The 26,203-nt window shown below is 35.6% G+C and overlaps 1 protein-coding gene across 1 annotated transcript; it reads right to left on the bottom strand.

The window, feature by feature from the left end:
• Positions 1–14,322: 14,322 nt before the first annotated feature.
• Positions 14,323–23,196, bottom strand: LOC100377826 (uncharacterized). The gene is made up of 5 exons (XM_002735358.4): positions 23,107–23,196; positions 19,030–19,259; positions 16,762–16,900; positions 16,337–16,482; positions 14,323–15,258 (listed from the first exon to the last, which is right to left on the bottom strand). The coding sequence occupies exons 2-5, from the start codon at positions 19,245–19,247 to the stop codon at positions 14,445–14,447; spliced, it is 1,317 nt and encodes a 438-aa protein (XP_002735404.1). The 5' UTR covers positions 19,248–19,259; positions 23,107–23,196; the 3' UTR covers positions 14,323–14,444.
• Positions 23,197–26,203: the final 3,007 nt, after the last annotated feature.

The following is a 26,203-nucleotide window of genomic DNA, read 5'->3' as shown; positions in this document are numbered from 1 at the left end:
TCAAAAATGTCAACAGTTTCGGGCGCCAAACCCAAGCACTGAGTAATCCAATCGTCACAAGCAATCATTGATTAAGTCTCCTTACCATTACAAATACAAAATTCAGGACATTTCAACAGTTCTTCTTCAATCAATGTTATATCTGACATTAAGTTCGCCAAGATTTCCGGAAACAACAGCATTCAACTAAACGCCATTTTCAATATTGTACATGCGAGGTTCGACTATCGCTTCCGAACATGCTCCGAATAGTACCGAATGCTGAAAGCTAACAAGAACAATGTTTTGAACAAACACGGACAAACGATCATGGAGTAAAGCTAAAACAATAGCGTCGTGGCTCCTTCCGTTAGTACCTTCCATGCTTCAATATGAGATACAACGCTTGAAATAAACACAGCATAATGGCAGCTTTCCACATTCATCCAACAGTGTTTGTACAACTATTAACGCTAAGTATGTTGTCTGTACCCTCTCGATGATCTCCGTATATTCGTACCCCAATATCTCGCTACCATAACAATTACCTGGCTCAATGATTGCATCAAGTTAAATGCACTAACCAATGGCGACCAAGTTTCTTACAGTATGTAAATTTGTTGGTTCACTGTAAATCTACTTTTTAGGGGGCGATAAAATAATATGCATACAGTGGTAGTTTAACAGCGGTCTCCATAGACTACAGTGACTACTAACCCACTAAACATATAGTCAATTTTCTAAGACATCAAAAAGAAACGTGTCAGGCACTATATATATTTATAACTTTTTCACCATATTTTACCGAGATAAATTGTGAGATATATGCTTTCCAAATGAAACAATAAGTATTATGCCCTAAAACAGACAAAACATATATTTCATTTTCTTCGTTCTTGTAACATCATTTTGTACAAGATATGTCATTTACGTAAAAATGTTCCGGGCAGACTTTCGATTCTCTGTTTAGAATCGTCCTTTTACAAAAATTCATTAGACAATATGTGCAGATGCAAGCTACCTGTGCAGTGATTGGCTCTTCACTCAGTAATTCAGCTGTTAAGGTTTATTGTTCAGCTCTTTTGTTTAAATCCAAATTTGCATATGTTGGCCCCTGACTCCTGTTTGCCTTCAATCATATGGCAGCTCAGTGTTTCAGTGTGGTTCCAGTCTTCCTAAAGTGAAGATGTGTTCTGGGTTGTTTTAGCCAAAATTAGGTACGGCACAGTGGTGGTTTGGTTTACTTGTCCCGAAAGACGTCACTATTCAAGCTAAACATTATTAGTATTTTAATTTGTAGTATTCGTAGTTGTGTAATAATTTATTCTTTTGTGCACTAGACATTGAGCAAGTGCCCTTTGTATGTTTCCTTCATAGACCACATGGCATGGAGTAAACTACGGAACAAGATATTGGTGTCGACAGTTCTTTTGAAATACTCATTCGAAATTCAATTTAATTTGTGTAACTTCGTTATTTGCTAATTTTTACTGTTTTTGAATTTCTATTTAGAACCGTGTCACATGTTTCGGTGTGTATTGTAACTCATGTACGTAGAATAAATGGAAGTCACGTGTTACTTGATGGTGTTATTATACTCGTAAACCTCCGTAGGGTTTTGGATCCTACAATATGTATACTTTATTTTGTGCCAAAAGTATAACACTTCTGTAAAAATTTGTACATTTTATATATACTTTTTTGTATAAAAAAATATCCTATATTTGGGACAGATTTGTAATGTACACAAACACTATACAAATAGTATACACAAATTGCACTGTTTAAAAATAGTATTCTATATTTGGAACACTTTTGTATACAAATACTGTACAAAGAACAATTCAGAAAATGGCATTTGAAAAATATTCAAGATCTAATGTATGGTGGATTTTACGCTGTATAGCCATATTACTCGAAAGCTTGAAATTGTTTTTATCTATTTTGACATTTGAATTTGATATATCAGTTGTTTACTGAATGCTTACCTGACTGATTACACATATATTAACATACTACATTGTATGTGTTTGACTTACATGTTGGCCAAAGTGTACAATGAACTGGTTCTAGTGAGAGGAATATTGATTTATTTCATTGTATTTTTCTCAAATGAAAAAAAGTCAAAAGTAGATATATAATGGGAGTTTTTATTTATGTTAAATATTTTGTAATCAGCGAATATTCAAATAAAATACCTGACATAAAAATAATTCACAAACACAAATAAGTCTAAAAGCATTACCTATTTGTTTAACATTAACAAAGTGTACTGTGACTGAGCACATTATTACTGTAATGTTTGAAAAGTAGTAAAAGGTATATGCATCATCTTGAATTGTCAAAGTATAATGTTCTAGTTTACTGCATCCATGTTTGAGAAGAGACGGATGAAAAAAATACAAAACCGGACAAGCGAACGATTTGCTTGCATGTGTTCACAGCATGTTGCGACCCTTCCTTATTTGGCTGCGTGAGTTATTGTAGTCAGAATCGGCGAACGTCCCAACAAAACAACCGAATCTCTAAATCACAATAGAAATATTGAGCATTATCAATGCAGTGATAAACAATAGCGATTCTTTAGTTGTATATCTCGTGCTTTAATAATATTTCCAGTTGAACATGGTCATGAAAGGTAGTACACGACAGATCATTTAACATTAGCAGTCAAACGGATTTGTTCATGTTATTTTCAATTCACATTAATATATAAAATATTTCTAACAAGTATATGTTCATCATATGAACATGCTGGGCACATGGATGCTCCAAGTGTCAAAATAGAAAACGCTCCATAAACAAACAGGTAACCTCACACAACCAGATTTTAATTTTATAATGTGTTTATTATTTATTTATGTAATAGAAGTACAATGGTTAGATCTAAAGTGTAGTATGTGTATCCCTGTAAAGTTATTCGATTTTATTCAATATCAGTTATGTCTAAACAGTCATGAACAGAACAAATTCATTATACGTACTTCATAGCCTCTAGTGCTGTTTCCTGTCAAATAAAGTGTGTATGTATGATCATAGCACTGGTAAACCAATGCAAAGATATACTAATTTAGGTGAAAGACTAATTCTGTCCACACAGACATTGTTTTTATCCACAATATACTGTTATCTTTGAGCATGCGAGGTATGCACGCTACATGAATTTTAAGAAATTCTAAACGGTTCCTCTCGGGACACCTTTTGAAATTAACAACTTCTGGTTCTTCTGTTTTATCGTGTTAGCCAGATTATTTTAATCTGTATTTCATTCCCAGGCTTGTTTTTTGATTATTTAATATAAATAATTTCATAGAACATTACAACCGTTTGAGCTTGTATTGTATTCCAATTTTGTTCACTTGATTGTTCCAGATGTCACAAAGAACTTTTTCCCTGCCGTATCAAACAACTGCGCGACTTAACAGACAATGTATTAATTGTCCACAACAAATATCTGGTAATTATACTGCACTTACAAACATAACATTTAGAAAAAAACAAATTCCTGATAATCACGAATCATTCATGAATATATGGATGAGTTGCCTAACTTGATACATAAACACCCTAAAACGCCATACAAAGCTAGATTTATCGCTGGATTATATTAATCTTCTACCAAGGAGTTGTCTAAAATAGTAAAATCCTTTTTGTCTACAATCAAAACTGAGACTTCAGAAATACTGCGATTTCATCCTTTCCAGAAGTGGTTTAAATCAAATGTTCCAAACATTTGTTGGATTAATTGAAATCGAGATCACTTCAAAACGTCACTTCAACTAACTTTTTAACTTTATTTAGTAAGGTTGTTTTAAAAATAAACATAGTTTAACTCTGACTTTGCCCTTGTGATATAATAATAATAATTATGTCCTTATGAAAGTTTGTTTCGATATGAATATGCATTGTCAAAATCAATTTTGTGTACAAACAAGTTTTAGGATTGAAACAGCAGTGGGAAAGCGGTCTACCGAATGTCCTTGATTGATGTAAATATCTTACAAAAACATTGGTGCCTAATTTGTTTAATTATTTTAAGGAACATAATTTTCATTTGGCTGAACAGGACGAACAGTTGTAGTTGTATGCATTGTTTTATACATTCATAGCACAATATATGTGAAGGGTATATTTTATGACACATTCTGAGGCCAAAACATCCTTTTACAAGTGTAATATTCATAGTCTGTGAAAGGGTATAATTCACATCACACATTGAGAGCAGAAAATCTGTTCGGGGGAAGGAGGATACAATTAATATTGGGAATGGAATAACTACACATATTGGGGACATAAAATTAGCATATCTTTGTGTAAAGGGTATAATTCAGGCACATATTGGGAGCAGCATATCTGCATGCAAGAGGGTATAATTTATGGATCATATTGACCTTCAGGGAATGGGGTGTTAATTCAGGGCGCAAATCGAAAGCAGACTATATTTTTATGTTTCTCTCTAGTAAAAGTCGACTGGTCTGGATTACAGTGTGAATGACATGTTGGTATACTTTTTGGAGAACAAAATGTATTTATTCAGGTATAGTAAAAAATATTTGCAGAGGAGGTATGGTTTTCATGAATTCAGTCTTGAGTCACAAATGAATGTCAACCTGCATTCAACTGGGGTGCAACACTTTAAAAAGACATGCATTCAACAATTTTGAGCATAGAATGTAAATTTGAACAGATAGGGAAGGCACTATTTTTGTTTTGATAACTTTGGACTAAACAGACATGATGACAAGTTTGGCACCAACAGGGTTATTATTCATAGTTATCGATTATCTGAGATCTTCTTTTCTGTTACGATAGCTTATTTATTTTATTGGTATGTTGTATTAGACTTACCTCTTTATGAGTTGATTGAAACCAGTCTAGTATTCCCATGGGATTTGGGAGATACATTACCAATGACATTGATTACAAGATAAATGATTTACTTCATTTAACACATACAGCAATGAACATTCTCACAGGGAGCAGTGACCATTGAATGTGTATAAGCAGTAATCAGTAGAAACAGTCAATTTTTTTAATCAGAATTAGGCAGAGGGTTTTCAACACGCCTATTCATATAGTTCATACTCACCATAGACTCTGGTCAATCAAAATGACTATTTTGAACTGTAGGCATTAATCTGCGATTCAGCCAATGATGGAGAGAGAAATCGTATATATTTTTTTCCACGTCACATAACACGTGACCAAGGCAAAGAGACCAGCTCCATCTTGCCTCCCCTTTTTTCTCAGTATACGAGGACTTATAGCCAATTGCTACGAAAAGTAGGGTGGTTGAGAGGGAATAATGCCTAAATTCAATACGTTCAATTACCCACCATAGACTCTGTCAAAATGGCTATTTTGAACTGAAGAGTAAGACTCCAAGAAGTGGCGGGTTCCCGAGAAAATCAGAAAATAATAGACTACTTGAAAGATAAAATTACTTATGTCTACCACCTAGCTACGACCAGTGAAACACTGTGTCTTATCTTACCAGTGTTGTTCCCAAAGTAAAAACATACTACTGATAGGGTCAGCATTGCCCGAAGATGCTAGACCCAAACCTAATTATAACTAGCATTCCAAAGAGGCCGAAACAGTTCTGCGTGAGGGCATAGGCCGAAAGCAAGACCTGGCAAGACTTCTGTGACTCCCTAGTATGTCTCTCATAGCAACTCCTCCTGATCCTCTTTGCCGACAATATTTGTCAGACAGGGGGTGACGATCAGCTGTGGATCATGCCCTTGAATTTGGTTCTTGGCGAGATTCGTGTCTTTAGCACAGCTTGATTATCCATAAAGGCAGCACAACCGTCCGAGAAGGACTGGGCCCCTAACTCAGAATGCCACCTGAGCTACAAAGAAGACTGTGTTCTGCGTCAAATATTTCAATGATGCTGATTCTAGCATTTCAAAGGGTGGTTTGCTTAGAGCTGACAACACAGCCGACAAGTCAAAATTGGGAGGTTCCCTAGATTGAGCAGCTCTGGGCCTTTGATTATGAAAAACAGTAAACAGTCTCCTAATAACAGGACAATAATAGGTATAATGTTGTCCCCAAAGAGTTCTCAATGGCGGGTGACAAGGCTTACCTATAGCCAACGATTGCTGCATAGGATAAACCTAACTCATCAAACAGACGGACAAAAAACAGTGGGCTGGATCAACCTCCTTTCCACTACACCAATTAACGCTCCGGCTAGGACCTTGGCAGCCCACTCAAATAAACCTTCCACCTGTGCGAGTCTACTGAGAGCTTTCATGCGTGTAAGTGGTACACTGCTGGGCTCATTGGCAGTGTGCTGTCCAGTTGGGACAGCAGATCAGGAGTGTCCGGAAGCACTACTGGTGTTTTGACTAACATTTCCAACAGTAGTAGAAGTAGCGTCAAGATGCAGGTATGTTCCTGTTTCTCCAGTACCCAGTGAATCGTCAGGAAGGAAGGAAAAGCGTAGACGTCCATGTGGGTCCACAGGATTGATAATGTGTCCATGGCCCATGCTCGTGGAGTCACATACATCTGGAGCTTAGCATTCGGGATGTGGCTAGCAAATCCATTAGAGTACTTGCCACTCCGTGTTCAGGAAACGGAGTCGCCGTGGTAGGGCCTCCCCCTGGAAGGTGGTGCAGTTAGCTCAACAGTGCATTCCAGGCACCAATGGAGAATTTGCTCCGCCAGATCTGACAGCAATGAGGATCTGGTCCCCTGCTTGTGTTGGAGGCCACCACTGTGTTGTTGAAAGTGTATCAGTGCTAAGTTTACTGCTTTCAGTTCGAGCCAATTGATATGGCGACCCTCAATCCAATGCAGGGGCATTATTCCTTGGACTTGTTCGTCCATTATGTGCACTCCGATGTGTATCCATTATCAGAGTCATCACCGTGGCGAGTAGGTCCAAAAGGTCCCCCTGCCTGAGGTTCGCAATTGCCGTCCTCCAGGGCAAGGCATCCCTCACTTGGTCCAAGAAAGTAACTGTGCTTGCTCCTGGCGGCTGTGCAGTGCAGCTTGGGGAGCTACCCTATGGACTGACATCGACCCAATGATGCACGTCAGTTTCTTGGAGAGACACAGAGGGAACACTGACTAGATGTTCGATTAAACTGCTCATTGCCAGGCAATGAGTCTGAGATGGACTCACAGTCTGCCACTGTGTCGAACTCCATGCCCAGAAAGACCTGTCAGGTGACGTGTCAGGTGTGGATGGGACTTCTTTAGATTTAATTAGTGTAGTAAATTAGTCTTACCTGCTCGACCAACAATCCCTTGTTTGGTTGTGTAGTAACCAGTCATTTTGGTACAGGTTGATGTGTACCGACGACTGATGCAGCAGCAGCTCCACCTGTTTCAACACTCTGTTGAACATGTATGGAGCCGTGCCTAACTTGAAGGGGAGCACCCTGAATTCAAATACTTGGACCAAATGGTTAATCAAAGGAGTCAATGACTTGCTGGGTGTATTGGTACTTGCCGGTAAGCATCGCTCAAGTCTAGAGAGGCTAACCAATCAAAAGGTGCACGGAAAGTAAAGCAGTGGTTGGCGTCTACATGCGTAACTGATCGAGGAACACATACTGATGTGACTTGCCTAGATCCAGAACTGGACGCCAGTCACCCATATCTCTGAAACTACAAACACGCAAGTTTAGAAGCCCGGACTTACTGTCCGGTCTTCTACCCAGTGTATGGTGCCGTTTGTAAGTAAATTGTCTACCTCCTGTCGGATTGCTTCCATTTTGAGGGGATCCGCTTGCAGCTCCCCCTATAGAGGGACATAACATTTTGTGTCACCACCTGGAGTGTCCAGGGATTGGTTAACCGTGGCCTCCAAGCCAGAATACACCGATGCAATCTGAGTGCGACAGGGATATGTGGATATGCTTTCCCTCCTTCTAGACCATTTCAACTACTTTAAGAAATGAACAAGGCATGCATGAGTGAAACACAATTACAGTTGAAAGTGAAACTGACACACTGAAGCCCTACTAATGTGCTCTAATGCGTCATCCAAGTTTTTTTTAGTGCTGTTATCCCACGAGACCCTACGTCTTACTGTTACCAATGGTCACAGAAGGAATACCTCAAAATACTCAGTCGAAGAACTGCTGACTGAAATCCACTCTTTTGCTACAATGCACACTCGGTGCGGAGATAACAGAGTGAAGATGGGGCAAGAAGGCGATGGCCTCTTTGCCTCAGCAACACAGTACATGACGAGGAAGAAAATCTATGAGGTCATAGGGCTTCCCCTGACCTAGATTTCTTTCACCATCATTGGCTGAATCGCAGATTAAAGCCTACAGTTCAAAAAAGTCATTTTGACTGACCATATATAGTGGGTAATTGAACGTAGTGAATTTGACTACCTCAATTTTTGAATGATATTCTCACACAGGTCAGATGTCATTCGCACTAAGGGAAGATTTTATACTGATGAATTAGGTGACCAAGTTTGATAAAGTATGGAATAGAATTAGTAATAAAAGATATTGTGCACACATTAACAATTAATGACGACGACAGACATTTACTTTTAATATACCTTTTCCTTTTGTCTTTGATATGGACAAGGTAAAAAACATAGCAAAACTATTGAAACCTTGCCCACAAGGGAATACTTGATACAACTGGTTAAATTGAGACCAAGAATTGGCTAAATTCTTGAAATAGTGAAATTTTATAACACATAATTTTCATTTCTTACTGCCAATGATCACGCTAAGGTATACATTTGAGGGGGGGGGGTGATTTTGTGATGTTCTGCTTCCATCGATTTTGTTGATTTTATTTTACTTCAGAATAGCAAAAATAATTATTAAGGTAATGTGAAATAGGAAATGGTTCACTATTACTAGAATATGTGATAAGAAGTTGCAAAACAGTAAACATTCTGATATGCACAGTGTTTTGATTTATATGTGTTATTATAGATACCCATAAATATACTTTGTTAAGTATATACTGGCATATTATTACTGTTCACGTCATATTGTTCTAATATATCAAATATATTCACAAGAAACTCATGGGCATCATTTTCCACAACAGGATTAAATAGTTCAGTACTTTCAATGTATTTCTGTTACCATGCTGCACTATTAAAACTGTTGATACCCAAATACATCTGGATTATAAATGATTCTCGTTCACATGACAAGATGGTGTTTTATTTTTTTGCCATTGATGGATTTTTGATTTGGTAAGAATGTAGCTTGCAAATGCTAATACTTGTATAATAATATTTTGATAACATGTCCAATGTTTTGTAACCCAGCACAAGGGAGTCCATTTATAACATCTAACCAATCAGTACTCACAATATTCTTTTGATACAGGTGAAACTGATTTGGTAATTGCATTACATTTGAGGATATTTCTTTTTGATTTGTTAGTCTGTCAAGTTTGTGTATTATTTCGTCCAAAAAATTATCAATTTTATGGGTAACAACATTCTACATGATTAGCTGACTGGGTAAATATTTCACTATTTATTTACAAGGTTTTTTTGTTTATTGTACTGTTGAGGCTGTGACTCGCATGCTCTCATTTCAGCATGTATTTACAATTTTGTTTTATTCTAAAACTCTTTTTCTTAAGTCAAGGCATTCTAATAATAATATTGGAATGACACCTATATAATTTTGCAAAGTTCCATGTAACTTAATATTCTGGAAATTAGCGAATACTGCTCACTAAACAATAACAAATACTATATATGCTAACTTATCATATAATTATCTTATGTGACTTAATCGGATATAACCCATTGTACAGTAATAACTTTAGTATAATTATTATATGTGAACTCTAGGATATTACTTATTGTACATGTACAGTAGCAACTTTACAAAACTTATTGCACTTAGTTCATAACTCACTGAACAATGAGGACTAGTACAGAGTAGAACTGCTTACAGTAGAATATCATTTTATAATGTTTAACAAACTAAATAAACTAAAAGAATGTGTTTGTACTGACGATAGTACAGTAAAACTCACAAGGAGTTGTTGACAACTTTGACCAGATGTAATTACCATACAATGATTCTCACAATCATCAAATGTTAACTAAAGTACAAATAGAAGGCATTTTCTAATAATGAACTCCAGATGGCCCTCATTATAATAAGATGGAAAAACATACTCAAGTCACACAATGGAAATGAAATGATACAGATACCGGTAGTTGTACAAAATTAACCCAATGCAGCTATTTGAGAAGAGTACTGCTCACAGTATAAACTGACAAATGTGTTTGAAAATAAACTTTGAAAAAATCTAATTACCATTATAGTGACTTCACACAAAGGTCAAATATTAACTAGAGTAAAAACAAAGTCATTTTTCTATAATGAACTTAAGATGGCACTGATTCCAATAAGATGAAATGTATATGTAATCACACAACAATGGAAAATTCCAAAGGATTTCAAACCAACTATTACACCACGGATTTTCTCGTTAAATCCTGATACAGATTAGTAGGATTGAATTTCAAAACATTAAAATTGCTTTTCTTTAATCAAAAAAAAGAGATTTCACATTTACGTTTTAACTGAAAAATAATTGCTCCATATCTCATTATTATGCATGTAAAGTGCACCATTAATAAACTTGGTTATCCTTATACCTTTGTTTATAACATATATAAATTTGAAACCGATAGAGTAAAAATTACTTGAGTTATGGTGCCCACAAGCGAAAACCAATCAGTAGCCGTCTCTCATTAATTATGCAAGCAAAATGCACAAACATCGAACTTGGCCATCATTTCACGTTTGTTTATACCATATATAAATTTGTAACCGATCATGCAAGAATTACTCGAGTTGTGGAGCGCACACAAGCAAAAACCAATCAGTAGCCATCTCTCATTAATTATGCAAGCAAAATGCACAAACATCGAACTTGGTCATCTTTGCATGTTTGTTTATAACGTATATAAATTTGAAACTGATCGTGTAAAAATTACTTGAGTTATCGCACCCACAAGTCACGCCAACAACAACGCCAAAATCTTCCCCTTACTATACCTTCCACTTCGTTTACACTGCGGGCAAGGCAATAAAAGTGGTTCTAGTCACTTCAAATATATATTGATTGGTTCTACCTATTATTGACGTGAAACTTTTCCAAACTGAAAATAACCAATACTAGCATACTGATGTATGCTAGAATTTAATATTGACAACAGCTTTGTTGTAATAAATATTCATCAGCATTCCAATGGGAATAAAATGTGCTTCCTTACTGGCAGATTTATTTCTTTATTCGTATGGAGCAATTATTTAAAAACTTATGGTATGAAGCCAAGTCCTTTAAGTTCACACTGTGGTATATTGATGAACTACCTTCTATCAACAATCCTAAATTTAGTTGTAACATTCTAATGATATAACCAGTTGAACTTAAGATTAAGAAGACTATTGGATCTGCTTCTTCCATTTTGTACTTAGACGTGTGCCTTCAATTTGACTCGAAAGGACCAACTTTCTGCCAGACTATATGATCAAAGAGATGGTACATTTTCCAGCTGAGTTGCCATACAAGAGTCTGTTGTTGCTGACTTGTGAAAAGACATTGTTTTTGTCAAAACACCAGAAAGTCTTTTGGCAGATATGATGAGCTTGTGGTTAAAAACAATATCACTATTACAAAGATGATTTCAGATAGCATCAATGTCACTTGTCTGATGCAGACATCAGGTTTCATAAAGAGAGCATTTGATTATGGCTCAGAAAGGCATATGGCGAGTCCCACATGTGGAGCAAGATGTGCCCTCTATTTTCAAAATGTACAACATCCATATATACGTCTCCTATGTACTGTATTGTAGTGTAATTGTCAGTTGCTTTGTTCTTGTGGATTGTTTGTCAATTGATTTCAGTAGTCTGTTTCATGTTCTTGGGCTTGTAAGTTTCCCTAAATGATCTATGGTTTAGTCTTTACACAGACACATCATGTAGCTTCACTGATTTTAGAAACAGATTCCCATAAAAGTTTCCCAATCGATCACAAAAATATTTCTAACCTTCAACCACAGAATGTCGCATAGAATGCTTTAGCCTTTCCTAAACAACTTTCTTTCCTTCCCCCACAAATTTCCTGACTTCTTAACAATTATACCAACTTCCCAGACAACTTTCACAAACATATACATATACCAGAATCTGAGATGTGGTTTGCTTTTAACAATTGGTATTGTTGTTCAGTGAATACATGTACACAAATTCTATTTATTATTATCACATGGCATACAAGGGCACCTGATGTACATTCCAAGTCACATGATATTCCAAGTTACATGACATTCCAAGTCACATGACAATGTCTACAATCAGAAATAGACCTTAGACAAAAATGGCCGCCGAAATCTCATTGAGAGGTAGAGAAGGACTAGACTTGTTTTTGTCCCTAAAATGTGTGTTCTATTTTCTACAGAATGATAGACATTTAAAGTTTAACAATCAATCCATCTGCAATTATAGAACTATTTTTCAAACAGAATTACATTCATAGAGATTCATTTAACAAAATATGTGAAGTTAACAGTTGAAAAATAGCTAAAATGTTTTTTTCACTGAAACTTTGATACAAGAAAAAACTATTTTAAATTACATTAATTTCATTTGGCTTTTTAAAATTTTAAATAAAGAACATAGTTGAACTCTGGTGACCTTGCCCTTTGTTATATAATATAATTCCCTTGAACATAGTTTGTTTCAATATAAATATGCATTGTCATAATTAATTTTGAATACAAACAAGTTTTGGGGTTGAACTAACAGTGGGGAATCAGTCTACCGAATGTCCTTAAAAGATGTAAATATCTTACAAAAACATTGGTGCCTTATTTGTTTAATTATTTTAAGGGACATAATTTCCAGCTTTCTTCAAAGTAATTCAGATATTTTAGTATAAAAACAAATGTCTCATTAAAAAAAAAGTGCTGCATGTAGATGTGAATAGATTCATAAAACATGTTCAGGTGTCTGTCAAAAATTAACGATTCACTGAGACAAATATGAACTGCCTCATTGTGTGACTACTGTATTATATGAAAAGTAAAAAAAAAAAAAAAACACCCTTTATGAATAGCTATCATGTTGCAAGCTCTGCTTTGTATGCAAATCAACTTAAATAGTTAGTTGGTGTCCAGTGGAGGGAGAAGTCAACAGTACTGTTGCCTCCTGAGAATCTACATCTTCAAACACTGCAATCTTTGAAGTGCGTTTTTAAACCAGTATTAAAAAAACTCTATCATTCTGTTCTAATAGCTGAAACATATTCCTGTGAGTTTTCATTTGTCGAATGAACTGTTTGTCAAATACAGAATACATATATTTTAGAACAATTTTCTTTTTAAAATGTGGATGAAATGTTTTGCTTTTTATGTATTTTTTATGTATTGTTTTTGATTTGATAACTTTGAACTAAACAGATTTTCTATTAGCTTCAGATCTTGATCAAAGTTTGGCACCCAGTTCATAGGAGTGCTTATATTGATTTTCTGACATCTTGTTTTCTGTAAAGATTTTATTGGTAGGTTTGCAAATGTGTATCAGACTGTGCAATCTCTCCATGAGTTGGTTTTGAAACCCAGTAAGGGATTCTGAGATACTTTACCAAGGATATTATTACAAGATAAATCATTTGCTTCATTGAACACATACAACAATGCATATTTCCACTGAGATCAGTGATCTTTGATGTGTATCACCAGTGATCAGTCAAGTAGAAACAGTCAAAATATTTTATCAGTTTTTCTCAATTTTTGTATGATATTTTCATACAGGACATCTGTTGTTCAAACTCAGGGAAGACTTTATACTGATGAACAAGGTGACCAAGTTTGATGAAGTTTGGAATAGAATTAGTAAAGTTATCATGCACACAATAACAATTATTAACGACGATGACAACGACGACGACGACGACAACGCCGGACAAAATTTTTCCCTTAATATACCTTTCCCTTCCATCTTTGATGGTACGGGCAAGGTAAAAATAAAAATCCACAACATATTTCCATATCATTAAGAATGATTAACAGACTTCAAGGTAAATAACTGAGATGTATATTAACAGCAAGTTTGCAAATTTCAAGAACTAAAATACAAATTGTTTTGACATTAAAAACATTAACAAAGGTAGTTACAAAAATCAAATGTGAGAAAACCAGAGGTCCACTCAAGTAATCATATCAACAGTCAGACAGTCAGTTTTTAATTAGCATATTCTCAAATATCAGGTTTGACTAAAAGTGAGCAAAAATATATAACTGTAAATAAATCTGTGATAGCATGGTGACATTAAAACAGTTATTATTAAAATGATGTTCTTTGACATGTTAAAATATTTTACGAAATTGTGGAATAGATACATGTATGGTCATCACAAGTTTGATTATTGTGTGTGTTGTGTAATCACAAACATACATGGAGAATTATTAACTATTTTTATCACTTTTACTTATTTGGTTCAATCTTTCTCCATGTATCAGGTCCTGTTATTTCATACTCGTCAGTTTTGTAACCCATTAGATGATTAACTCTGTGGTGATGTACAGCATCATATATTGATGGCACCACCCTAGATATTGGTTTCACCTTGGCCATCATGCAAAGTTGGTCATTATAGTCCCACTGCATGTTTGACATACGATGAGCGTAGCGATTTGGAAACTGCAAATCATTCAGTCTCCAATTGTAATCTTTTTCTATATCTTTTTCCATCTCATGACGACTTGGTAGTTGCTGTGAGCCGTCTAGAATAGACATTATGAATAAGGCCTGACAATCAAATTGTGGAAATGGACATATCACACTACATATTCCTATAAAAGACAGATATGGAAACTGTGTGTGTATTGCATGTTTGTATAGTGATGTCACTCGAGAGTCAATCACTTGTACATTACACTCGGGGGATAAAAAGGGAAAAGAATATTTGTAACCAGTACAAAGCATTAAGACATCAATTTCTTCTTCTTGATCATTTTTAAAAATAACTTTGTTATCTTTTAAGTATTTTATTCCCGGTGCTTGGCTCATATTTTCTGGTAGAGCAGAAACTAGCGGATTCTTGTTGTGGCTTAAAATCACTCGCCTTGCACAAGGCGCAATATCAAGTGCCACATCAATTCCTGATGCACCAGCTCCAAGTAATACAATGTTCTTGTCTTTGTAATCTTCTGGATGCCGGTAGTGATGACTGTGTACAATGTTGCCATGGAAACTACTCATTCCTTGGATGTTTGGAATTTGGGGTTCAGCGTAGTGTCTAAAAAAAAGAAATGGTTTTATTACATCAAGTTGTGAATACTAACAAAGTAACCAAAACAAGCAGCCTGTCGGCTGAGATAGCTCCGCTGTTAGCAATGCACATGGCAGTTAAAGAACAGAAGATATCATTAGAAAATGAACAAATCTGAGAGAGGTCCACATGTAGTACCTATATGTATAATATATCAAAGCAATTGGACTTGCGGTTTTTAACAAGAAGTCGAAAATATCACTTTTTACCAAAAATGACAAAAATATTCACCAAAATTAGAAAATTAAAGATATCATTACAAAATGAACAAATCTGAGAGAGGTCCACATGTAGTACCTATATATGTAATATCAAAACAATTGGACTTGCGGTTTTTAACAAGAAGTTGAAAATATCACTTTTTACAAAAAATTACAAAAATATTCACCAAAATTGGAGAATTGAAGATATCATTACGAAATGAACAAATCTGAGTAAGGTCGACATGTAGTACCTATATATGTAATATCAAAGCAATTGGATTTGCGGTTTTCAACAAGAAGTTGAAAATATCACTTTTCACCAAAAATGACAAAAATATTCACCAAAATTAGAGAATTGAAGATATCATCATGAAATGAACAAATCTGAAAGAGGTCTACCCAAGGTACATATACACCAAGTATCAAAGCATTCAGGCTGGTAGTTTTCAAGAAGAAGTCGAAAAAATAAAACATTGACACGGACGACGGACAATCACTCATATGATAAAGCTCCGCTCGACAAAGTCGACTGCGGAGCTAAAAAACCACAAGCATTTACACAAATAAATACAAATAATATTAATACATCACCATCGGAAAGCCGCCACAAATTGCTCCTATCATTTATTTTTTGAAAATTCTTTTTAGTATTTTCAACTTCATGTTTTTGCGAGCAATTGCAACTCTCTCAAGAATAAAAATTGGTGTTTCTCAAATAAACAAACCCATGTGATTCTGTTTATGATTTGTACACAATGGTGTCAGACAATGATAATGTGAATATTGATCAAACACATTTGAATGGTTTAAAAAACATGCACCCATACAATACATATTCTTACCCATTGCAAACAATGACTGCATCAAACTGTTGAGTCTCAATATCATCACTAGACTGTTCAATGCCACGGAAACCAACATCCCATATTACTTGGTTTTCTTTAGAACTAGTAATAACTGGTTTGATATGGTCAACGCACGTTTTGAACTAAAAACAAAAAAAGACAATTGTACATATTGTTTTTAAAACTGGTTTTATGGTAATCCAACACACCGTGAGTGGTACTGGAGAAATCAGACATGTCAAAGGTTGTGTTACAGTTTTCCAACACACCATGGGTGGTTTTGGAAAGTCTGACATTCCAGTGCATGGTTTTAACGTCTGACATACAGTTGGTAAAAAATTAGAGAAGTCCAACACAGCAAGAGTGAGTTTAGAGAAAGCTGACATACTGAGGGTTTTACAAAGCAGAAACAGATTATTTACCTTAATGAATTTGTTGAGATCAAAATGTTGTGCATAATCTTTCAAGTATTGCAGAACTTGTTGGTGGGTGAGAAATGATGGGAGTGTCTTGTCAAAGGGAAAATCAGGAAATGCCATCACTTCCTTTGGTAAGTTGGTTCTGAAAACAATATGTTGAAGTAATCTGAGCCACGAAATAATAATTGGGATATATGTTGCTCTGGCAATGAAAGTGACGCAAACTAATGTTTACATTTATTTTGGGTAAAACATCATAAAAAGTTGTTTTTCCGAAATCTTTACTGCATGTTTGTAGACATCACTATTTTTAATTCTCCCAACCTCATTCTGGCAATGAACGGGATTTGTTTTTCCAACTGTTTCATTTGTCAATTGTGAATAAAAATGAAATGTGTGATACTACGGATAGAATTACCACAAAATTGCGTGAAATTTTGTCAATACTATAATCAGAAGTATATTGAAGACCTCATAAATGAATCATTTTTTAATCACAGGTGATAAACTGACAGTAAAGCACTGTACAAGTAAAAATGTTCTGGTATGCAAATAAATATGCTAATAAAATTAGGATTCACACACACAAATAACAATAGTGATGTCTTTTGAAGAAAGAGTTGCAGATTGGATACATAGGATAAATAGAATCTCAACATTTATGATATCAGATTTACTAATCTTGTGTTTGAATTTTACAAAAATTACTACCGGTACACCCATTCAATAAATCTGATATCATGGGTATGCATTGGATATCACATCAGTCTTAAACTGGACAATTTCCATGAATAAATGTTGTTAACTGCATAACTGGTTGGAACAAAAATTTGTTTCTTGTTCACAGATGTTCAACATTTTTTTAAATTTTCCTGAGGAAGGGGGTATTCAATGCATTTGGGCAGAAGCACCAGCAACCCACTACCCTCAAACCCATAAGGTGTCACGGCCAGTCTAGTTTGAAGAAAAAGAATACTCTCAACCCACCCCATCCAATCCTACCACACCCCATCCCCCCATAAGTAAGCACATATCATGTTTGATAATTTGAATTCCAAGGAGCATTAACCTTTTCACCACCAGACTTCCTTGCCCAAATTTTTCTGACTTTTTTTCTTATATTCTTCAATATTTTTGAAAATTAACCCTAATTTTTAAGCCAACAGACCAAATTTGAGTCAATTTTCAGTTTTTACTCAAAAAATGTGGCTATGACACGAAGAGCATAGAAAACTTTCCCTGGTATATTTCAAAGCAAAATCGCCATCCAACTGTAAAGACCGTCGCTGATTAGCTCATTAAGTATGAGGATCGTCCCCTACTGTTAGATTCGTCTTAAGTGGGCGTGACTGCAAGACGGCGCCAGCGAGATTCGAAAGCCAACCGTTTAGTCAAAACCCAAGCAGTTAGCCAATTCGCTAGCGAGTTTGCAAATTGGCTGCCCCAATACTTCTGAGACTTGCTGTAAGAGATATGGCTCTAGAAGCCCAATCTTTAAAACAAAATGGCTGCCAGTCAGCCATTTTGAATCCAATCTGAAAAATAAAATGACGTGCATCAGGAACCCATAATGTCTAATGTATGTTTGAACGAAATCCATCTGTAAACAACCGAGAAATGCTTGATTTTTAGGATTTTTTAGCACAAAAATGGCCACCATTCGGCCATCTTGAATCAGACCGTGAAACAAATTGACGTGCATATGTATAATATCATGTATGATGTATGTGTGAAGTTTGATTGTGATTGGTCCAGACATTTCTAAGATACAGGTTCGTACGCACACACGAACACACAGAGGTCAAAACATAAGTTTTGTGTCCGAACGAGGACTAATAATAATGATATCATAACACAAGCCAAAATAGAGATGTATAAAAAAAATCATCTAACATAAATCAGTCTGAAAATGAAATTTTTTTACCATTTTCCATAACATATGATATTTGGTATTCCAACGGCAATAACATAAAAATGAACGATATACAATTTACTTCAAACTCACTTCAAAGGCAGTTTAAGCCAAATTCAAATTTAGCATAACTGAACATGTTACTGCAAATATGCGTATTTCATTACATTTTTGATATCGATAACAAAAGTATGACAAACATAAGATGTATTATTCAATTCCACTCAAAACTCTTTTAACATATTTAAAATGTGTTTCATCTCCAAATATTATCATGACAGTCCCATACACTACAAAGTACATGTATATGTAGGTTGTGAGCCCTTAATTTATCTACCCTTGTTAATCATGCAACTCACTTCAGATTCTTGTACATACTGGAATGGACAGTGAATCCATATTTATTTTTTTCTACATCTTCAGTGTAAATCCATGTACCGCCGACTTGCTCTTCTTTTTCAAATACATGCGGTTGAAAGAGATGTGGTTTACTCGCTAAATGTCTTGCGGCGCACAGTCCGGCTGCCCCGGCTCCAATCACAGCTACCTGTAATATCTTTGATGCGTCCCCGGCCATTATGACTTACACCTGAACAGAAAGAGAAATAAGTTTGAAATGCAGCGTTGTGATTCCACATGATTTTAATATAAAGAATTCAATACAATTTCACCTTAAGAACTAAAGTTCTCCAAATACACTGGTTCAGTGTTGCTACTCATATAATAGAGTGCTCAACAAAAAAAGAACCATGGTCATCACGCACAGCTGTGTCAACAATGCATACACACTTTGTTCATGTTGCATGGGACCCACACTATGTATACATAAGATCCATATTATAACATAGTATAAAGGTTAAAGTGGCATACAACTTGTGTGTTTGTAAGTGTACCCTATAACAGAGACAATGATTGAATTCTAAAACCATTTGTTATTGGTGGAATTCTTAGTGTATATGATATTGTGACCTTAATTGACTCTCTTACAACGGGATGTACAGAATACATGGAATACAAGAAGTACATGGTGTGGGTGAAATCAATGTAATAGACGTTAGTTTGGTTGTGTCAAGTTAATCGTCAAGAGTCGTTGATACAAGTATGATTGGTTTTAGTTTTTACTGTAGCGTTAAAACATGTATTCAAATTTCTGATTGAATGTTTCAAACCGACGTGACCTTTGGAGACAACGTAATTGACCGCAATTTATGTTCACAGTACATTTCCTGGATTACTGTTATAAATTAACTACCTGTAGTTCTTGAATGTGAAACGAAAAGCATTGTAACTGAGAAAAAAATTAATTGTTCTATTATTAATTAATTTCTTTTCTTTTGATCTGTGCATATTGTATTTTATAACGTTGAAATGACAAATCTTTTAAAACTTATTAAAATTTGTGTGTGCAATGAATAAAATTATCCCAAATTAAATGAAAATCAATAAATGACATGGAAAATTACTAAGTAAACTTAAGAATTAAGATACTGTTACAAAAGAAATTACATAAATGTACTGTAAAATGTAAATGTTGAAGGTTTTTTTTTTGGTATTGTATACAGAAGAATATAATTGTTCCTAAGACACTTTTGTTTGTTTGTTTACTTCCAAATTATCAGAAAGCTTGTTCGCTTGCAAACCAGTCAGAAATCACTTTGCTTATTAACAAATTAAAATAGGCTATATCAACTAGAAGCACAAACTTTTCATCCCTTTCCCAATCCTGCCAGTCTAAAAGCAGTGGGAAGAGCCAGCCAATTCTTAATTCAGTACAAGAGTAAAGTGATTCGTACCGACATTATAAATCTATTTTACGAGGAACCTGTCCAATAAAATGAAAAACAATTACACACAGTTCCACAGACTATATATGTACTATAAACTATAAATAAATTAGTAGTCTTCATCACTAATACAAATTTCAGATATTTTCTCACCGTGGGAAACAATTTTAAAAATGAAAACATACTTTCATGAGCAAAATAACAAAACATGATTTTTTTCTATAAATTTAAAGATTCCACATCAGAGGTTTTTCTAGGAAAAATTAACAAGAGGCGATCGACCTGGAAACGCCATATCGGAAGGTTTCTACACCGTTTTAACGGTGTATCTATCGCCAGTTAAATATTTTTGGAGTAATTTTAGTGTATTTGGTGTCCAGACACATTGTCAACTGGTGTTGCTGGGATGTTTTCACGAAGAAAAATATATTTGAGAAAAATTTCATGTTGTACGGCAGTACAGAAGTGCGCGGCTCAAGAAATATATTTATGACTTGAAAGTTCAATCGTCAATTCAGTAAGAGGGCGCCAGCCGAGAGTATCAGGACGGTGCGCCCCTGTTCCCCGGTTACGAAAAAAAAACTCTGCACATGATTTATAAGTGTTAAGACTATAAAACCATTTTCTGTTCACCTTGGTTCACATTTGAAAGTTTAGTGTTGGAATAAAAACTAACTATTATGTTAATAGTAACATTTATGAAAATAGGAAATTTCAAATATCTTTTCCAATCAATGCACATACAAAAAAACAACACACAACCTTAATTTTATTTGCATTCTGTGTAATAAACGTGGTTGGATTTGATGTGCAGGAACTCTCTACAACTGCTGTATCATAAATATTTACAAATAGGTCCGTACCCCCTCCGTTTTTTTTATTTTTTAAGTCTAATTCATGATACATTGTTTCATTTTCTTGAGTTTCAACCTGGAAAAAAATGTTGTACATGTATTATCTGAAATGGGGTACCCCTTTTTCCTTATTTCTGTCAGAGAAGGGGTTTATAGTTTCGAAAAACTGTCTCTAGAGCTTGAGTGATCCAACAATCAGGAGAATGAAGCTGATTTTTTCTTTATGTAACTTCATTTCGATCGAAAGTCCATCCCCGGGAGTCCACCTGCTTTCCACTTGGTACTTGCTTACTGTCTGGAAAGGGGTGTCAAATACCCACAGTTTGTCTAAAAAGGGGTATGCAATTGGAGTTTATTTCTGTCTGATAAGGGGTAGGGGTTTCAAACCACCAGCTACACACCCCTGTCAGTATTTTTTGCAATCAGTGTATTAGGCTACATTTTGTGTTCATTCTATATTCTGTATTCACCATTGGCTGCAAATTGTCTTTATTGTTTTTGATTTGTTTTATTTTTTTAGAAAAGTTTTTATTTTTTGTTTTATTTTTTAGATTGTATTTTTTTTAATTTCTTTCTGTAAGACCCTTTTTATCCTTTCCTAAGGATTTTATGCGTCTAATAAAAAAATAAATAAATATATTATTACAGAGTGCACCAATCATGTCTGTAACTGTAACATACTTTGAACTTCATCAATGAATGCTCTCTTTCCCAACAAGTTTGTGTGATAACCAAGATGACAGTAAATAAGTAATTAATGTTGACAGACCTTGGCAATGAACCCATACTGTTGACAGACCTTGGCAATGAACCCATACTGTTGACAGACCTTGGCAATGAACCCATACTGTTGACAGACCTTGGCAATGAACCAATACTGTTGACAGACCTTGGCAATGAACCAATACTGTTGACAGACCTTGGCAATGAACCCATACTGTTGACAGACCTTGGCAATGAACCCATACTGTTGACAGACCTTGGCAATGAACCAATACTGTTGACAGACCTTGGCAATGAACCCATACTGTTGACAGACCTTGGCAATGAACCCATACTGTTGACAGACCTTGGCAATGAACCCATACTGTTGACAGACCTTGGCAATGAACCCATACTGTTGACAGACCTTGGCAATGAACCCATACTGTTGACAGACCTTGGCAATGAACCCATACTGTTGACAGACCTTGGCAATGAACCCATACTGTTGACAGACCTTGGCAATGAACCCATACATTATCAATTAAATTTAACAAAGAAATAAAAAACATTTTCTTTACAGGAAGCAAAACATTATCGACATGCAAATCTCCCTGAGAGTGAAAAAAAATCCACTACATGAACAATTACGCCCCCTCCCCGAACAAAACTTGAAAGTCACCGTGACTGACACTATCTGTGGCTATTTTACCCCGTAATGGTTCATCACTATATAGCCGGTATTTTATTCAAAGTGGATTTTGAGCAGCTACCGACTGAATTCAAAATCACTACCCCCACCTTAAAAACATACACACACGTCAAACAGAAATACTAAGCAGTGAATGTATCTATGAACTTGGCTTTCCTCTGATCTAGCACGTGTACATTTAACACATCCAATCCAAGGACACACATTCAAAAGGTTACAAGTCAGATTACACGTACATGTACTCGGATATAGACATGCCCAAATACATACACTGAAAACCAATGTCAATGCGATCCATTGAACTGGTTCGCCTAGGCCAATCTTTGAACAAGGGAGAATGGGGAAAAGAACAGTGTTATAATTAGAGATTGAACTTGTACTTACTAAATACAGCAATAAAACCTTGATAAATGCACGTACACACGGAAGGCTTGCATCATTCAAACAGCTGTTTAAAGCTAACGTTGGTGGCGTCCTCTGTACAAACCCGGATATTTGCTTAAGAGTGTCTGTGAAATAATGCCTACCAACACATTTCACGCTTTGGATTTGTGTTCCACTAAAATAGAAAGTTATTGTTTTTTTTCGTTCGAAAGGATTTTTCGTATCCGCCCACCTATCTCGAAACAGTCGACTGTTTCCGGCTCTAGCCGAAGTAAATTTGCGCCACCAAGCGTAAATATATGAGAGAAAACCATACTCATGTACTAAACTTTTATAACACTAGTACTACGATAAATAGTTTTCGGGCAGCGCTTGCTCAGTGGCAGCGGCACAGTTGAATAGAAATTTCTGTTTTGATCCTCAAAATGCAGGAAATAGCGTTTCCAGGGTCTAGACTTCAAAATTTCCCCGGAGGAACATGCCCGGGCCCCCGTAGTAAGGTCGCGCCTTTGGTGCGATGGATGGTGAGCAGACCCCCCCCCCCCCATTCAAAATTTCGTGCCGCCGCCTATGTTATTTTTAAGGCTAGTATTACTTGTATTACTAGTCTGAGGTTGTTTTAATGTGTATTGTAATAGTGTGAGAATTTACGCGTTTCCAAACGATCCAAAAGTGTGACATCAGTGAACGAAAGCTGTAACATTAAAGGGCGGTGGTCGTCGCGCCGCGTCCTGTTCGATATGGGACTCATAGCGACGTATACATACAACGCGTGTAAAATACATTGTTTATTTACATGAAATTCGAACACGCGCTGCGCGACGACCACCGCGCTTTAATGAGAATAAGTTGGAATGGACATTCTCATTATATGGAAGATTCTTACGTCGAACATCTGTCCTCATTTATAAAAGAACAACAAGTGCCAAAACATATTTTAAGAACTTGATTCCGGACCAGCCAATTTTCACCGCACCGGCGTTCAAAGAGAGAGAAAGGGTGAGTGTTTCAAATGTTTTGGGGATCTGAATAACGTTTTATAGAGACCATACAGTTTGTGTTATCTATGATGAAATTATTTTTGCGTATCTGTTAATCGACTTAATTAGCTGAATTGCTGTGTTATGTCTGGCACCGTTTAGGCCATGTGAAGTTTTGGACGGAACTTGGTTCAGTGATTTAGAACTAATTACGAGATAACCGTCGCTATTCGGACTACTATTTCTGACATTTTAGTATTCGTAATTATTAATGTAGTGAACGATTAATCAAAAGATATGACGTATTCAGTGCTTAGTGTGATTGGCTTTATGATTGAAGGTTACGCCCTAGAGGCTTTTTACTGCTTTGTAATTGGTTAAGATTTTGAAAGTGAATAAAGAGAGTTTTTAGTTGGTCTTGGCGAGTACACCACAACAGACGCAGTCCAGTCCTGGAGAGTCTTGGGCGCTGTGTCTTATAGAGTGCTCGACTGATCGACTAAGACGAAAGTTGAAACGTATTTCGTTGTGCGTGTCTTATTTTACTGTAAAGCTTAAGTGACTTTCTCGATTCCGTACCTCGAGGGGACGCGATATAGAGACGAGACAAGATTCCCCCCTGACACGTGTGGAGAACCCAGAGAGGAGAAATTTACCCCATGATATATGTAAGAGGTAGCAATGACGAGACATGAAAACCGAAGCGTCACACGCAGCAAATTACGCATTCACCCACCCATTTATATCATTTGTTTATTATTTATGTATTTCATTGATAGCTATAGTTCAATGTTAAAACATTTTCTCTTTTTATTTTAATTTTGAATTACTTGGACGATCGATGGAAATTGGAATATATCAGTGTATGAACGAGGAACAAGTACATGAGTGTCAATTTAGTGTAAAGACGAGAATATTGAATAAGAAATTTGCCTTATATACATTATGTACGCTGACTAGAAGAGGCTGACGAACAAGTCCCCCCCCCCCCCTGCGTACGTCTTCAGGGGTATTTGAGTTGCAAATCAAGAACTAACAAAGAGCCTCGCTTCAAAATACATAAAAATAAAATTGGCGTAGATTGAGTTTGAAACCCATTTTCACATTAAAAAATATGTTGTACATACAAAATAATAAGATTGTACCAATACATTATTTTGGCCCAGAAAGTACTTAATAGACATTTCACAGGCACTTCAATCACACAGAATCGACGTGAATGTTATATATAATTCACTTCTCATTTTTTGGTTTCAATTCTCAGCACGGAACTGGGTCTACATGAAATATCTGCATCGAAGAATTGTTCTTGCAAATAAGCAAAATGTACATAAGAATCGCAATTACTAGAGGAATGTAACGATATTTTTTTTAAAGGGTATCCAATTCAGCTGTCTCGGGAGACTGGAGATCTAGTTGACAGACAGTAATACCCATGGGAGCCAACTGTCTAGTACTACGGTAGTCTATACGGTTCGTGATCATTCGATCTATCTCAATTATACGTACGTTTATATGAACTGATCACAATACTAACGTAACACATTACAATCACCGAGTCGAAGAAGGAAAAGCACAGATAGAAGTCTACTCATAAATACAAATACCCAGAATTTATTCAGTTTGCAAAAAATTGTACTCCCAGGTAATAAAAAAAGTAAAGTTGGGCTTAATTTTTGAGAAAATAATGGTTGTATTTTAGTGGATAGTTACTTTTTTGTCAGTAATACAACGATTTTGTTGTCTTGAATTTTTTTTTAAATCTGGGTTTCAAAAAATTAAAATAGCGATTTTTGAAAAGTACTAGAACAAGTATCTCGAAATATGCCACTGTTACACACACAAATGCTATTTCAGATGACTAGTACAATATTCCAGATCTTAAAAATTAAATTTCATGTGTCATATTTATATATATTTATATAGTCATTTATTTATATATGTAGTTAGTTAGACAGTTAGACAGTCTGCTAGTTAGGACACAGATTATTATTATCACTGCGCTTAACAGATTGTATATCACACTGAGCCGGTCTTTATCAACTGTCAAAATTCAAGTTCAATTCTACGACCCAGGCTGTGTGCAATAGAGTAATAACGAAAGGTGAGAACTGTAG

Source organism: Saccoglossus kowalevskii, chromosome 6, assembly GCF_978046115.1.
Source record: "Saccoglossus kowalevskii chromosome 6, keSacKowa6.1, whole genome shotgun sequence".
Taxonomy (NCBI): Eukaryota; Metazoa; Hemichordata; class Enteropneusta; family Harrimaniidae; genus Saccoglossus; species Saccoglossus kowalevskii.
This window is presented reverse-complemented; position numbering and strand designations above follow the sequence as displayed.

Excerpts from the sequence above, each read along its gene's own strand:
- LOC100377826 (XM_002735358.4), bottom strand. The coding sequence starts at position 19,247 with ATGGCCGGGGACGCATCAAAGATATTACAGGTAGCTGTGATTGGAGCC. Across the intron at positions 16,483-16,761 it reads ATCTCAACAAATTCATTAAG|TTCAAAACGTGCGTTGACCA; the intron begins GTAAATAATCTG and ends TTTTGTTTTTAG. Across the intron at positions 15,259-16,336 it reads GCAGTCATTGTTTGCAATGG|ACACTACGCTGAACCCCAAA; the intron begins GTAAGAATATGT and ends TCTTTTTTTTAG.